The sequence below is a fragment of the Glycine soja genome, chromosome 13 (assembly GCF_004193775.1).
Source record: "Glycine soja cultivar W05 chromosome 13, ASM419377v2, whole genome shotgun sequence".
In the NCBI taxonomy this organism is placed as follows: Eukaryota; Viridiplantae; Streptophyta; class Magnoliopsida; order Fabales; family Fabaceae; genus Glycine; species Glycine soja.
The window spans coordinates 10,318,346-10,335,656 of record NC_041014.1 but is presented as its reverse complement, the minus strand read 5'-3'; the positions used below and the strand labels follow the sequence as shown (position 1 = coordinate 10,335,656).

Sequence of the window (17,311 nt, the reverse complement as noted above, 5' to 3'; positions counted from 1 at the left end):
TATATGTTCACCTTATTCATAAATTTATCTTTAGTTTACTAAGAAAAATAACACATTTCATATCTAGAATCCTTGCAATCACCTCACCCTAATCCGCATAGGAATATGAATTACCTTATCTCAACTCATAATCAACTTTAACATGATTATAAAGACTCATAGTAATTTTATATGTACTTGAAATTGCTTTTTAAACTCTAAGTATTAAAGCTCAGTAAAACATTTTTCCTAAAATTATCTAAAGCTAGAAAAACTTAGCTTAAGTTAAAAAATTAGCTTAAACTAAATTCGTTCAGATTCATTCTATTTAAAATTTGTTTGAGCTAAAATACGTTAGCTTAATCTAAATTCGTCCAGACTCATTGACTAAAATTAGCTTGAGCTAAATCCGTCCAAACCCTATTATGTAAAAAATTAGCTTAAACTAAAACTGCAAATCTTCACAAAGTTCTTCATGAATCCATGCTTTGACACCCTTAAAGGCTACAAAACAAGTCCAAATCCGAAGTTTACATCAAACACAACATATAATCATCATTCCACACTGAAAAGTAACATTCCAAGCATAGATTATACAAGCAAATTACTCAATCAAGCTAAAGCTTCCCTTACCCAATGAATTTGAGATTCTCTTTGAGAAAGCTAGGGAAGGAAACTTGGTGATTCAAGAATGATCTTTACTCAACTTTTGCTATGAAATCAACTAGAGGATAGCTAGATCAATATTAAATGGAGCTTCAATTAAATTTTCATCCTTTAATTAAGAGTTGAGATGAGACCCATTTCCCAAGCTCTTGGAAGAAGAAGAATGAACTAAGAGACATAAAAGAAAGAGACTATGAGCTTACCAACTTGAAATCAACTAAGGAGTCTCTAGGGAAGAGAGAGAATCAAGCTTCAAAATGGTGTAGAATTCAATCTCCCACAAGAGGAGTAAGGACTTGAATGAGAAGGAAAAGGCTAATAAAGGATAGAAAGATGTGAACTTTTTCTATCACACACATATACTTTTAGAAAATGTAGGATTGTTACTACTTACACCAGTTTCCCCTCCAACTACACCCCTCCAATGACTGCAACTAAAACTCACTCATAAAGTCCAACACTCTCAGAATGTACACTCTCTATATGAATATCTATAAAAGAAAAACAACATAGCACATAACAAAACACAAAATTCTAGTTAATTATTATGTCAAACAACATAATTTAAAGTTATATTCTCTTACATTATTAATCAAACACTTAGTCACGAAATTAAGAAAACTAGGGTGTTGCAATTTTGTTCAATAGTAAAAAATCAGGCATACATGAACTATAATAAACCTTTACTTTGGTCTTAAGGAAAGAACCAACATTGTACAAGTGGCATGTTGATGAAAAGTTTTCTAAGTCTGGAGTTATTGAAGGAAATGATCAAGTTAAATATAAGAGCAAGTGATCTAGAATAATCCTTGCCTTTATCAAAGAATTATACAAGAAGATTTTAAAGAAAAATCATAAAAAGGGATAACAATTGAAAAACGAATTTATCACCTGAAGAACAAACTAAGGTGAAAAGATACAAAATCATATGTAAGCATGATGAATAGGAAATTGACCCAAAATAAGTTTAGAAAATAACATCGTTATTCCAAGAAACAGAGTCTTGCACGACACAAAGAGGAAAAATAAACATTAAACTAAAATACTTAATAAGGTTCTACATACATCATAACTACAAAGTAAAAGAACGATTTTGTCTTAGGGAAATAAAACAAACTCTAAGTTGCTAGTTATTTTCTAACTCATTCGACCAAAGTCTTAAATCCTAATGGGCTTAAAACTAAAAAATCATTAACTTCGTTATTTTGGAAGTGTCCATCTCTTTGAATGAGGTCGTCAGATTGAATAGTCTCGTAACATTTGTGATAAGAATTTGTCTTGTAGTATTCAACCTTTCGACCTGAACCTTTCCACTATTGCCTCCTCCACTTCCATTACCAGGTTCCTTACAAATGTTGTTATAGTGGCCAAGCTTTCGACAGTAAGTCACAAGTTTGACAATGCAATTTCTTGCCATATGTGATCCTCCACTTTGAAAACACCAAACAATATTATTGGTGTTGGAGTAGTGATGGTAGAAACGAAATTCTTTTGTCTTGAAGAATTTTCACGTGAAGAGTTTGGGTTGTAAGAAGTCCTAATATAAGTGTATACACTTTTAACAATTGATGAGATTGCGTTTCTTTAGAAGAATACTTCAAGAAATATGCAATTTATTATACCCTTTTTATGTTTTAGATCCTAATATAAACTTAATTATTTCTTACATAATCATAAATAAAAATGTAAGTATGTGGTATATTTAGACTATACTGAATCTTACCTAAATTTTAAGGTTTAATTATATTTTTTAATTAATTTTTAATTTTTAACGAATTTTATTTTAATTTTTTAATTTGACACATTTTATTTTCAATTTTTAAAAATATTTGTGAATTTTACTCGAGTATTTTTTCATTAATAAACACAAATATTGGAAATAAAATTTGTCAAAAAAAATAAAAATTGAGGTAAAATTTACCCAAAAAAAAAGTGGAATAAAAAAAATATAATTATATTAGGAGTAAAATACCAAAGGATAAAATTCATAAATTTCTTTTAAAGTTGAAATAAAATGTGAAAAACTAATTTTTGGAAAATAAAATTTATCAAAAATTAAAAAAAAAATTGAAATAAAAAATACAAAGCCAAATTTTCAATCATCTATCTTCTTCCTTTTGCCTTATGCTGACGGGGAAAATGTGAAACAATCTAGCAGCAAAAATGGTAGGGTCATCCGGCTGCTCTAGACTAGTCCCAAATCATATTGACAATTTCACATATTCTGCACCCTTTTTTTTTTTTTAATTTCATTCTTAAACGCCTCAATTTCTTCGTTCTAGAAAATACAGAAAGTAAGACCAACTTTTAATAATAATTGTTTTATTATTATTATTATTATTATTATGAAAATGAGAACAACAGTGAGATAAATAAGATGGTGCGATGGTGAGCTGGGCCAATGAAACGTGAACAAGAAAAATGGATAACGAGAAGGAAAAATCGCTAAAAGCCACACATAAGCATCACATCAAATCAAAGATTCAAGAAAGAGCATAATCGGCATATGTCCATAGACAGGACATGTTGCCTCCACCACCAAAATTATTATTATCCTCCGCCATGCTCCAACCACAATAATCTTTCCATTTTCATTCTCATTTTCCCTATACAACAACATCATCATTATCTTAACCATCCAGAAATATAAAATTTTTTTAAAAATAACCATTCTATTTTTATTTATAACAAAAACATCATTATTTTTATTTTTTATTTTGTGGATCGTTGGTTGAACTCCGATGATAGCATGTATCGACATGGCATTCTCGGCGGACATGACCGCAGCTCTGTCACCTCGTACCAGTGTTTCTTCAAGCCCCCTCCCTCATTGGGCCTGGGCCTGGGCCTGGGCTTTGAGTTTCGGAGGAAGGGAAGAAGACTCCGTAGACACCTCAACTTGGTCATCAGCGCTCAACTTTCCAACTCTTTTTCCTTGAGTTTCGGTCTCGACTCTCAGGTTCCTTTCTTTTCTTTTCTTTTTTAACATTCTCTTTGTTTAGTTTATGATATGTTTCTTTTTTTTTTTTTTTTAGTTTCTTTAACTGTATACACCGTTCTAGGGACTTACTCGATTAAGCAATTCTGACGCGAGCACAGTGGAATTTGTTATAAAAGAAATAATTAATTAAGATAACAATGAGAGTAACAAGGTCTTTTTTGAAATTATTTTATTGTTATTTTGAATTTTTTATTAGTTGTGCCTGGGACTGGGAGGCACAGCGCAATACTTTTTTTTTTTTTTGGAAAGCACAGCACAATACTTTGTGCATGTTTGATTTGCAGTTTGAAATGTTCTGACATATGTTTCAATACAACTACAATGGATGTTGTAATATGCGTTTCAATGCAAATCCAATGAATAAAAGCAAAATGAATACAAAAACATGAGTTTTGTCTTGAACGTAATTTTACAACTGCAAACCAAACATGCTTTTTATCGGGACAAGTTTTTTATATTTAGATTAAGATTCTTAGTGGATTCGGTTTTATTATAAAATATTGTGTTTGATGTGAAAGTGATGATACTTTCTCCTTGTTGGGGAGTTTAATTAATAAATTATTGTCAGCAGAAATCACTTACTGTCAGCAGAAAAGTTAAATTTTTTTCCTTCTCTGAAAATCAACTATACTGATGACAGAATTGATTTTGGATACCCAAAATCTAAGACAAACAATTCATTTTACTGTTTAGCTTCATTTTATCCAATCACGCTATAGTCCGTTACTGAAATTTGTTTTGTGATTGTTGAACTGTTTGCCTCAAAATGAGGGGAAATTATTGCTGCTCATTTTATCTTGTTATTTCCAATGTGGTTTCTTGTTCATTCAATATAAATATCGGTGGTGAACTCCTCACTCAGTGGTATGAAGTAAGAAATGCAAATAAGGAAATAATTTTTCCTTCTCTCTGAATTTTGCCCATGCCTAACATGTTTCATCTTTGTGCTATGTGATTTCTTTTGACATTTTTTATTTCCTTTGTTTTTTGAATGCGTACTTGGCCAATCCTAATGCATGCTACTGGTGAAACCATTTGCTTTATTTTCTTAGTTAATTTGCAATATGAACAAATGGGCACTGCTGAGTACATCTAAAACCTGGAATATCAAATTCAACTACAGTGAATTTATTTTCTTAATTTTGTATGTGTCCTTTATTAGCATATTGTTGTTACTGTCTTTGTCATCTTATTCTTTGTTTTTCACTTTTTCTTTTGTTTAATATTTCAGTTTATATGCATCAATGATTTAACTCCTGTAATTCATGTCATGGACTGACATCCATCTTTCAAATTTGTTTTTGATACTTTTCTTTTTAGAACTTGAATTCCTTCCAGTCCAATGATCCATCACAGTTGTCTTGGATGGGTCCAGTTCCAGGCGATATTGCTGAAGTTGAGGCATTTTGTAGGATCTTTAGGAATTCAGAAAGGCTTCATTCTGCATTAATGGATGCATTATGTAACCCATTGACTGGTGAATGTAGCGTCTCATATGAGGTTCCATCAGATGAGAAACCTCAACTAGAGGATAAAATAGTTTCTGTCCTTGGATGTATGATATCCCTTGTGAACAAAGGTAGAGAGGATATTCTTTCTGGAAGATCCTCAATTATGAATTCCTTTCGTGCTGCAGAGGTTAGCACAACAGAGGATAAGCTCCCCCCGCTTGCCCTTTTCAGGAGTGAGATGAAAAGATGTTCTGAGAGCTTACATGTTGCTCTTGAGAACTATTTAATAGCTGATGATGATCGAAGCTTAAATGTATGGAGAAAACTTCAAAGACTGAAGAATGTCTGCTATGATTCTGGTTTTCCTCGTGGGGAGGGTTGTCCTTGTCACACACTATTTGCAAATTGGAGTCCTGTATATTTATCTGCTTCTAAAGATGAGTCGGAATCCAAAGACACAGAGCCAGCCTTTTGGACTGGTGGTCAGGTAACAGAAGAAGGCCTAAAGTGGTTACTGGATAAAGGATATAAAACTATTATAGATCTCAGAGCAGAGACTGTAAAAGATAACTTCTGTCAAGCGGCTCTGCAAGATGCTATTTCATCTGGAAGAATTGAATTGGTAAAAATCCCGGTTGAAGTTAGGACTGCACCTACAATGGAACAGGTTGTGAAGTTTGCATCTTATGTTTCAGATTGCAGCAAAAGGCCTATCTATCTTCACAGCAAGGAAGGAGTTTTGCGAACATCTTCCATGGTCTCCCGGTGGAGGCAGTACATGACTCGATCTTCATCACAGATTGTTTCTAATCCACCAGTTACACCCTATGACATGTTATCTCGTAATACAAATGGTTCTGCAAAACCTCAGGACTCTTCAGTGACTGCAGAGAGATCCTCCCTGGAAAAGGATATCAATTCATTGCAAGAGAGTTTGAACACAACACATAGTTCTGTTGGAACATTTGACAGAAGTACCTCCCAAAAGAAGCATAATGGTAAACCACTAGGTACTACAGCCTTGAGTGAAGTTTCTACTGATAATGGGGAATTATCAGAAGCCACTGCTGCTAATGAGGAAGGATCTTTTCCAAGTGACTTCAGAAAAATTAACCCTTTAGAAGCTCAAGTTCCTCCTTGTGATATCTTTTCCAAAAGAGAGATGTCGAAATTTTTGGGAAGCCGGAAGATCTCACCACCCTCTTATGTCAATTATCAGATTAGAAGGTCAGAATGCTCTCTGCAACCAAGGAACATGAATATCACAAGACTACAGGGAGGTGTGAATGTCAGCAGTAGTGACAATCCCAAACCTAAAAGTTTAGGTCCAGAAAGTTCAAATGGTTCAGCCCATGTGGATCATCCATCTAGAGAGTTCCAGATTGCAGTTAGCAGCAATAGGAAGGTAGTGAACGGGAGTACCTGTAGTTCTGTTAGGACAACAGTAAATGAATTTAGTGAACGGGAAATGCCTTACATGACTAATGCCAATGCTTCCATCATTGTGAAGGATGATTTTGATAATGTCACAACTACCTCTCAAAGGATTGAAGATCATATGGTTAAGGATAGGTTAGCCTTAAATGATGACGACTTGGGATCCATTGAAGGAGATATGTGTGCTTCTTCAACAGGAGTTGTAAGAGTGCAATCAAGAAAGAAAGCTGAGATGTTCCTAGTTCGAACAGATGGATTTTCTTGTACCAGAGAAAAAGTGACTGAATCTTCTTTGGCTTTCACTCATCCTAGCACCCAGCAGCAGATGCTTATGTGGAAGTCTATGCCAAAGAATGTGTTATTGTTGAAAAAGCTGGGGGAAGAACTAATGGAAGAAGCAAAAATGGTAATGATTTTCTTAGACTCCAAAAAGCATGAAAATGGTTCAAAGAAATTGTCTTCTTTGGTATTTCTATGGTCTTCGCATCAGAGTGTTTAGGAACACTATATTTGCCCAAAGATTTAGCATTGAAGATGACAAACATTGACATTGTTTTCCATCCTCCATGCTTATAGTTGTTTCTTTGATCAGCCTTATATACTCATCTCCCCCATTAATCTAAAGTGTCAAAGTTGTTGGATTGTGGGTGAGCTGAGTAAAAAGGCTTGGGTTTGGTTTGTCTCATGTAGTAAATCAATTGAGCTTGAGATAGGGATTATACCTATTTAATTAACAAGCCTAGCTTGAGTGACTTGACTATTTAATAGTTCATATAATAAAAAATATAAAAATATATTATAATTATGTTGTATTGTGTTATTATTTTATATATAATTTTATATCTAATTATATAAATAATTTTCATATTATTTGCAATTATATAATTATGTAACAAATATGTATGGAATTCTGTATAGGTTCTCAATAAAAGGTTTTATTATATAAGATTTCATTTAAGGTTTGGACTCTTTTAAGGTTGAGTTCATTTATATGTTTTTTTTTAATGGCAAACAATAATGATTATATTACTTGAGTACCAGAGGTACCAAAATATACATATTAAAGTTAATAGCCACACAAATGGTTCCACGCAAACCATAAATTAGTCAAGCTGGGAACCATTGTCTAGCTAGAAAGCTGACAGTAAGGTGTAACATTCAATTAACATTAAGTCCACAACGACTGACTAAAGCCTATACTAAGATTGTTGGACCAATGATTGTAATGAGTGCTGAAACCCTTCTCCAAATTCCTAAGCCACATCCAAAGTAAGAAAAGTGCATCGTCCAACATTTTGTTGGCATCAAAGGTAACTTTGAAAAGATGACATTATTTTTGTGCTTCCAAATTGTTCATGTGAGTGCAAGCCACCACCACTTCCACCTGTTAGCCCTCGCTCCGCCCTTCATTCCACCTATATGATAGAGGAAATGCTGCTTTGGATTTTGTGGGAAAGCACCCACAGTATTTGTCCAAGACAGTGATTCCCACCATACAGGAAGAATTCCACTACACTGAAAAAACAAGTGACGTGCGCTCTCCTCCATATTTCTACAAAAAGGGCATGTGCTATCCTCTACCTCAACCTGTCGTCTTCTCAAGTTTACTCTAGTCGGTAGTCTATCCTTGAGTAGCCTCCATACAAACGCTGAAATTTTATTTGGAATCTTAAGTTTCCATAATTCCTGAAAAGCTCCACCCTCGGTCTCCTCTGATATGTCCCCCCTCATCACAATATAAGCACTTCTAGCTGTGTATTGACCTCTCTGATCTGCCGACCACACCCACTGATCTTCGTACTGAGGCTGTATACTTTTGCAATCAACATCTTTTAGGAATGATACAACCAAATCAATCTCGCTATCGAACATTGGTCCACTCCCACCCCGTGTCTTTTCAATCTCCCAACTGCTGGATAATTTGGTTTTGCTGACAAGAAATGGCATACAGCCTAGGATATTTAGCTGACAACGAAGCATCTCCACCAGTCCAGTTATCCTCCCAAAATTTGAACTTGTCACCTTTTCCAACCTTCCACACAATTGTATCCTGCATTGCCTCACTATGTTGCGGATGATTCGAAAGCAACTTCAAGTCCCTCCACCATATGGATTCGGTATTAGCTCTCGGTGCCTCATTCAGACTCCTCCACCCTCCATACTTAGATTCAAGTACCCTTGCCCACAATTCTCCCTGATGCTGAAGAAGGTTCCACTTCCATTTCCCAAGCAATGCTAGGTTGAAAGCGTTGATGTCTTTGATTCTCAGGCCCCCATTTTCTTTTGGGAGGCATACTGTGTCCCACTTGACCTAGGCTATCTTGTTTTGCTCATGTGCACCACCCCATAGAAACTTCCTTTGTAGGCTCACCAACTTGTCCATCACCTTCTTAGAAATCCTGAAAAATGAAAAGAAATTAATAGGAATGGATGTTAGGACTGACTGTATAAGAGTCACTCTCCCCCCGAAAGACAAGTGTCTTTGCTTCCATTTCGCTAGTTTTCTCTCACATTTTCTCAAGATAGGGTCTCACGTCTGACATCTTCTTGGATTTGCTCCAATAGGAACACCAAGATAGGTAAAAGGAAAGGACAACAAGCTATAATTGAGGTAATCTGTTGCATGAAGTGTCCATTGTTGTGACATGCCAAATGCTCCAAAGCTGCTTTTGGCAAAATTGATTTTAAGGCCTGACACCATTTCAAAGGTCCTCAAAATTGCCTTAATTGCTCTGACATTCTGCATAGATGTTTCACCAAAGAAAATTGTGTCATCTGCATATTGGAGGATGCTAATTTCCAACTTATTTCTACCAACTGGAAAACCACTAAATAAACCTTTCCCCACAGCTTCTGACATCAGGTCATTTAAGGCTTCAGCAAATATGTTGAAGAGAAACGGTGTTAAAGGGTCCCCTTGTCGGAGTCCTCTTTGTGGGGAGAACTCGGATGCAGGGCTATCATTTATGAGAACCGAAACAGATGCAGATTTTAAGCACTCCTCAATCCACTGTATCCATTTGGTACAAAATCTCATTCTTCTCATCATGTAAATCAGGAGTCCCATGAGACAGAATCGTACGCCTTCTCGTAGTCAACCTTGAATACCATGCACAGCTCCTGGTTTCTTTTAGCTTCCTCAATCACCTCATTTGTTATTAATACACTGTGTAACATGTGCCTTCCTTCTATGAATGTTGATTGTCTCTCATCTATAAAGTTAGACATGATCTTCTTCAGTCTATTAGCCAAAATCTTAGTCACTATCTTGTACATGCACCCTATCAATGAGATCGGTCTGTAATCGTTCAACAATACCGGGTCCGATACCTTAGATATCAAGGCTATGAATGATGTTGACTGCAAAAGTATACAGGTCCAAGGAGATCGGTCTGTAATTGTTCATTTATATGTGCTCATTATGATAATCAATTGTTTATGATTGGTAGATTTTTATTATTTATTTTAACTCTAGTTTCAGATATTTTGAATTTCTTGATAAAAGAATGATTTAGGGTAATTATAAAACCCAAAGCTATAACATTTTGTTTGTCCCTTTCCTGGGTTTAATTTGTAAGGATTTTTCAAATACGGAAAATTGGAGAGGTGAAAAATATTGGTTTAAGTAAAAGTGTTGCATTCACAACATTTAGATGTAAAATGTAGAGAATAGGTCATGGAAAATTTTCTGTGCAGCAATGTTTTGGGGATGGTTGGATCTAGATTTTCAATAATAAGAATGGACCAGAAAGGAGATTAAACCTACTTCCTTATCAAATAAAGGCTCAGAGTAATGTAGGAATAAAATCTGTTAGGGAACAGGAGACTGGAGTAGTTCTGAGCTTTGAATGGTATTCAAGAGCCTTTGGTTCGTTTTTAATTCATATGATATTATGGTAATGGTGAGTATTTATTATGAACTTCTATAAATAATTTCACTACATCCATTCTTAATACAGTTCTATATCTAATCTGCAGGTTGCTTCTTTTCTTTATCACCAAGAGAAAATGAATGTTCTTGTGGAACCTGATGTGCATGACATATTTGCTAGAATTCCAGGCTTTGGATTTGTTCAGACCTTCTATAGTCAAGATACCAGGTACTGGAGTTTGTAAATTTATATGAATAGCTTCAGAGCAGTTTTTTCTGCTCCTAAAAATGTCTTGCTTTCGTTCAATGTTTGTTAAACATATCAAGTGTCTTTGATTCAGTGATCTACATGAGAAAGTCGATTTTGTGGCATGCTTGGGTGGAGATGGCGTTATACTGCATGCGTCAAATCTATTCAGAGATGCTGTTCCCCCTATTGTGTCATTTAACCTTGGCTCCCTTGGTTTTCTGACTTCTCATGATGTTAGCTTTCCAAATTCATAATTTATTTTAGGCTTAATTGTAAAAAGTGTCCTCCTATTGTTTCCATTTCACTAAATCGGTCCCCCTATTTTTTAATTCACTATCGGAATCCCCATATTTTTCAAAATTCACGATCTAAGTCCTAGAGGAAAAATTGAATGTTGACTATCACATGTTCGCATATAGTTGATCGTTTAAGAGGTATTTATGTGTTTAGAAAATATCATTATTGGTAACTAAAGTGATTTATTATTTACGTTATTTTCAATTTATCCTCATTAGTAATTAGGTAACTAATAATTATCTCAAAAACAATTATCCCAACCACAAAACGTAAACTTTATCCACTTAAAATCCCTAACCTTCACATTATCAAAAATCCATAATTCCCAAAATCAGCAACACGAACCCAAATTGAGCAACGAGAATGTGAGATGTGTAAAATATGTTAATGGTCAACGTTCAATTTTTTCTATGAGGACTCAAATAGTGATTTTTGAAAAAATAGGAGGACTCCGATAGTGAATTAAAAAATAGGGAGACAGATTTAGTAAAATGAGAAAAATAAGGGAACTTTTTTTGCAATTAAACCTTTATTTTACTATAAAATAGCATAGATAGCTTTATTTTATTTGTTTGACTTCTGTCTGCAGTTTGAAGATTACAAGCAAGACCTACGACAAGTCATCCATGGAAATAATACACGAGATGGTGTGTATATTACTCTTAGAATGCGCCTCCGATGTGAAATTTTTCGTAAAGGTAAAGCAATGCCAGGGAAAGTATTTGACATCCTCAATGAGGTTGTTGTTGATCGGGGTTCTAATCCATACCTTTCAAAGATTGAATGCTATGAACATGATCGACTTATAACCAAAGTGAGTTTTAGAGTCTTTATTATGTGCTCTCTAGATATCTGCATTTTTTATATTCTATGATGAGAACAGTCAATATAGAGGGATAATCGAGTGAAATTGTGTGTCAAAGTACACAGCGGATGCTCTAGTATATAGTGGTCATTACAATAAATACTGATAATGAGAGAATGTTCAATTTCCTCTAAATCAGATATGTTTCCTATAAATCAAATCCTAATAAATCTATACATTAAATATTTCTGATTCTCAACTCATCTCAAAACACCTTTATAAAGCAGTGGCATACCTTCTGTATGACTCATGTCATGTCTTTCAGGTACAAGGTGATGGAGTCATTGTGGCCACCCCTACAGGAAGTACTGCCTATTCTACAGCTGCCGGAGGTTCCATGGTAAGCTTGTTTTAGAGATTTACTCATTATGGAATTATTAGATGTCTTGACCTGATATTCTTGCCTTTGACCTAAGCTTCTCTCTCATGCTTTCTCTGCACAAGAGACGTAGACATTGAATATTGTGTTGAGGTGTCTTCCATATTTTACAGCATTGCTCTATAGGTGAAAACTTAAAAGATTACTGGATAAGATTCTTTATAATGTAACAAGGAGGTAGTGATGGTAGTGAATCTAGTAATGTTGTTCAAGTTATAATCCTCTTTTTCCTATTGTGCAAATGTCGGTAGACAATGCTGAATGAGTTGCAGTGCACAATATCTAAACATTGTTATGTTTATTTTGTTTTCTTCTCTCGAGTTTTTCCCTTTTGTGAAATAAATACCTAAATAGAGTACGCCTTTCATTTGTTGCTTCCCTAAAAATAAAAATATCCCTTAAAGAAAATATACTTTATTTTACGCTTCCAATTGTAGCTTAGCTTGTAGTATGTGAACTAAAAGTAGTGAATACATGTAGATTCTTGTAGAAAGAGTAAATCAATCTTTAGATGTAATAAAGTAAACGCCTGTTCCTCTTCTAGACAGTGAATAAATAACTATTGTCATTATTTGAATTAGTATAGAAACATAGAAGTCATCTTGTATGATTTTATGTCATAGAACTTCTCAAATATAATATATGTACATCTTCCAATGGCATGGTGTCGCCGTATCAGTACAATATATGGACCAATGCATGCTTTTTAGTTTATACTGGAATTCATAATTGCTCTCCTTGATGTTTTTATCTAATGCAAAAGAATACTGCAGGTCCATCCTAATGTCCCTTGCATACTGTTTACCCCAATCTGTCCACATTCACTCTCATTTAGGCCAGTTATACTTCCAGATTCTGCTCAACTAGAATTAAAGGTGAGGTTAATCATTCTTTTCTTTCATGGCTTATGATGTGTCTCCTATGCCAAATGTTTTCCCTTTTTAAGTTAAGTTGCATCTCCGGCATGTGTTAGAAAAAGATACGTGATAAATTATGATCTGAGACTTAGGCATTCATTTGTGATTAACAATTCAGGGTTTAGTAAAAGGATGTGAGTTACACACTTAACATAGGGTTTACTAATAACAGATTCCGGAAGATGCTAGAAGTAATGCCTGGGTTTCATTTGATGGGAAGAGAAGGCAGCAACTCTCGAGAGGCGATTCTGTCCGAATATCGATGAGCCAGCATCCCCTTCCAACTGTTAACAAGTTTGACCAAACGGGTGATTGGTTCAGTAGCTTGATTCGCTGCCTAAATTGGAATGAGAGGCTTGATCAAAAGGCTCTGTGATGCATGTGAAAGTGAAGAACAGATATGCATTACCCTAACGTGAGGATAGGGCTTCTATAATTACTGTACAGCTTGTACATTGAGATTACAGAACTTAGATATATAGCAGATACCTACACTTTATTACATTGGCTACCATTGTGAAGATAGGGTTTGCCAATGTTTTTTCAACATGTCATAATGGCAAGATGCTGTTGTATATACATTTATAAAATGTAGTAATTTTTTTTAATCTTAGAAGAAGCTCTTTGTTCCATGTGAAAATTTGTCACTGTTTGCTAGACTTCTTTATTTCCTTGGGAAAATATGAATTCTTTCTGACCTACAAACTATTTTCATGCAAAAATGTGGAAAGCAGAAACTGCAATTCTTTCACTTATGTGTCAGCTGACTGAGTTACAAAATCTAGCCAAGTAATTTCCATTTTCTTGCCAGGATTTTAAGATTTATTAGTGTTTGGCTATTTGGTTACTTTCTGTTTCTAAGATATGTATTAGTCTGCTTAAGATGCTTATGAGAGTATAATTTGGACCAATTAAAGCCAACAAAAGTGACTATGAGGCTTCACCTAAAGAAAAGTAAACTATGTGCACCTGAAGAATAGAAAAAGAAAGAAAAATGTTGCACTTTGTTATTATCATCACTTTATAACAGACACTTAGATGTAGGGAAAATTTTATAGCTTGAGTTTAAGTGGCAATGTTTTGTCCTAAGTTTCTAATAATCACGTTAAAAAAGGATGGTATTGATTACAATATTTGATTCATTGCCCTGAAGCTAAGTAAAAAAAAAAGAGTTTTTTTCTTCAAAAAATACAATATTTGCAAAAATATACTACTGCATATTCTACCTTGGGCAGGACAAAGGTAAATAAGGAGAGAAAAAATTAAAGTAGAAATTATGTAATGTTGCTGTACGATACAAGCTCCAACGGATTCATCTTAGCACCCACCGTGCCATTAAAAAAAATAATCTAAAAGTATGTGAGAATAGAGTCTAAGAGTGTGTTTGGAGGGGAAAATTTAAAATTCTAAAGAATTTTAAATTTTAAGAATTTCAAAGGCTTTAATTTAAATTCTTTCATTTTTAAAATTTTGTGTTTGGATAAAATATTAAATTTCTTCATTTTTAAAATTTTGTGTTTGGATAAAGAAATTAAATTTCTTCTTTTTCAAAATTTTTTATTTTGATAAAATAATCAAATGCATTTTTTTAAAAATTTTATATTTGAATAAAACATTTTTTTTAGTAAAAATAGGATTGAGCATGTAATAAAAAAAAACAAAATTAGTTATAAAAATAAGATTGAAACAATTTCCGAAGCAGAAAGAGCATGAAGCAGCCAACCCAAGAACATCCCATCAATCACCCTTCAACCAAGCAAGCTCAAAGTCCCAACCCAAGCCTCATCCCTTACACACCTTTCTCTCTCTCCCCACTATTTTCCTCTTCGCCAACCCAAGAACATCCCATCAATCACCCTTCAACCAAGCAAGCTCAAAGTCCCAACCCAAGCCTCATCCCTTACACACCTTTCTCTCTCCACCACCACTCATTCTCCTTCCCAAACCTCCTTCAAATCCACCATCTCCGCCAATCCCCTCCACGCCCCTTGCTCCCCACCGCCCCGACGACCCTTCCAATGTCGCCGCCCTCCACTGCTCCACCCTCGTCTGGTTCCGCAACGACCTCCGCCTCCTCGACAATGAGTGTCTCACCGCCAATAACGACTCCTTCTCTGTCCTCCCCGTCTACTGCTTCGACCCCTCTAACTACGGCAAGTCGGCATCCGACTTCGACAAGACTAGCCCCTACTGAGCCGCCTTCCTCATCAACTCCGTCTCTAACTTCTGTTGCAGCCTCCAGGCATGCGGCTCTGATCTCGTCGTGTGGGTCGGGAAGCCTGAGACGGTGCTGATGGAGCTCGCCAAGGATCCTAAGTGTTGCAAGAGAGAAAAGAGGGAGAAACTGTTGAAAATGATGAAGGTGCAAGAGAACGTAACATGTTCTTATCCTAAGTTCACAAAAGAATTTCAAATTCTTTCATTTTTTGAAAGAATTTCAAATCCTAATATTTAAGTTAATTAAAATACCTGAACAAAATACTGAAATTTTAATTTCTTTTCAAATTTTTTATCCATACATCTTATTTCACTAAAAAGTAATTAAAATCCTTTAAAAATGGAATTATCCTATTAAATTTTTCCATCCAAACAGACTCTAAGAGTATTTTTAGTGAGAGATTCTAAATTGAGATCTATATTACTTTTCAGTATATCACAAGTAGAGTGTCAGGTAGGTTTGAAGATCTTTCTCATTGTTTTTTAGAGTTAGATCTCATTTTAAAATCTTAGATAGTTTTTAATAGGTCTCACATGGATCCAACTTTTAAGTATTTATTAAATTAAATATAATTAATTAAGTAATTAAATTTAATTAATAAAACATGTAAGGAAAAAATTTATAAATATTAAGAAATAGGAAAATGAGCATAAATTTAATTTTTATTTATGACTAAATGTTAAACAAATGAAATACATAAATCTGATATAAAAAAAATACAACACATTAATGCCATAGAAAAATTAAATTTCATTATTATTGTGACTATAACGTTTCCAAATATGCTTCACTAAGTCTATTTGAAATTCTGATGAATTTATCTTATATGCATAACACATTTTGTTTACAAGTAGGTAGTAAAAGCAAGAGGAGCACCACCAGATACTTCAACATTTAAAATGTCATTATCTACGTGATCATAATTAACATCGGTGTTACCATTGAATGTATCTTGTTCATCTTCGATAATCATGTTATGCAATATAATGCATGTTAACATTATATCCTTCATTGTATCCATGTTCCAGGCACGCGATGTGTAGCATTTCATTTTTTCGTAAATAAAATTTTAGAGAATAATGATATTTTATAATTAAATAAATAAATAAAAATAGTTATAATAAAATAATAGTTTGAGAGAAAAAAAGTATTTTATTTATTCATTTGATAGAGAATAAAATAGAGTTTTTTTTATATAAAATAATAAAAATAAATAATAAAGTAAATAATAAGTTGTAAGTACCCTAGCTATAAGTAGAGACGTGTTAGGTCAGTTTTCAGACTGACGATGCCTTATCTTCCCTTCATTTTCGTTTTTCTCTCTTCTCTTCCCAAAGCCCTTTCTTTTGCTCGTAACCCACCAAACTTGTTTCAGAAAAACTACGGTCTCGAACTCATTCACCGTTGGACCGTTGTCAAATTTGAGCACCACGTTTGAAACCCAATTTCTAGCATTCTCACCGTTGGGAATTGCATAAACATGTCATAGCTAAGATAAATACCCTTTACACCGTAGCTTTCTCTTTTCCCACAGAAACCCAAAATGGTCTCAGTAAAACTACCATCCCAATTTTGTTAACCGTTGGACTTTCATGAAATTTTGATATGTGGTTCGCAATTCAATTCTGCACACTTTCACTGTTGGGATTTGTGAGATAATATTCACAGGGAGAGAAAAAGGAATTGCACGAAGATAGTAAAAATGGAGGCTTCAACCCCTTCTCCGTCTCTTTGACGTTTGGGAACTCTATCGAAGCAGTCGGAGGAAAAACTGGAGAAATCTCGGGGAACCGCTAGAGATTTCACTATCATTGTCGAAAGACACGTGAGTCCGCTTAGAGGTAAGGGATGAGTTATTCACAATTGGGGGTTAGTGAGAACACGTGTATGGATCCTTAGAGGATTAATTTAGGGTTTTATTTTGGGATGTTTATTAAATTGCAATTTTTCCTTTATGATTATAAATAAAATATTGATGTT

The 17,311-nt window shown here is 34.4% G+C and overlaps 1 protein-coding gene and 1 pseudogene across 2 annotated transcripts; both read left to right on the top strand.

Moving 5' to 3' along the window:
- The first annotated feature begins 3,121 nt into the window (after positions 1 to 3,121).
- LOC114382007 (NAD kinase 2, chloroplastic-like) lies at positions 3,122 to 13,753 on the top strand. Of its 2 annotated transcripts, XM_028341238.1 has the most exons (8): positions 3,129 to 3,604; positions 4,967 to 6,940; positions 10,513 to 10,634; positions 10,747 to 10,888; positions 11,542 to 11,766; positions 12,083 to 12,157; positions 12,970 to 13,071; positions 13,286 to 13,753. In XM_028341238.1, exons 1-8 carry the CDS (start codon positions 3,395 to 3,397, stop codon positions 13,487 to 13,489), a joined length of 3,054 nt encoding a protein of 1,017 aa, XP_028197039.1. In that variant the 5' UTR covers positions 3,129 to 3,394; the 3' UTR covers positions 13,490 to 13,753. The 2 variants fall into 2 exon arrangements, 1 of the variants encoding a protein (XP_028197039.1); XR_003660137.1 differs by lacking the exons at positions 10,747 to 10,888; positions 13,286 to 13,753 and having other exon boundaries at positions 3,122 to 3,604.
- An 81-nt stretch (positions 13,754 to 13,834) lies between these two features.
- LOC114381567 lies at positions 13,835 to 17,128 on the top strand (annotated as a pseudogene).
- Positions 17,129 to 17,311: the final 183 nt, after the last annotated feature.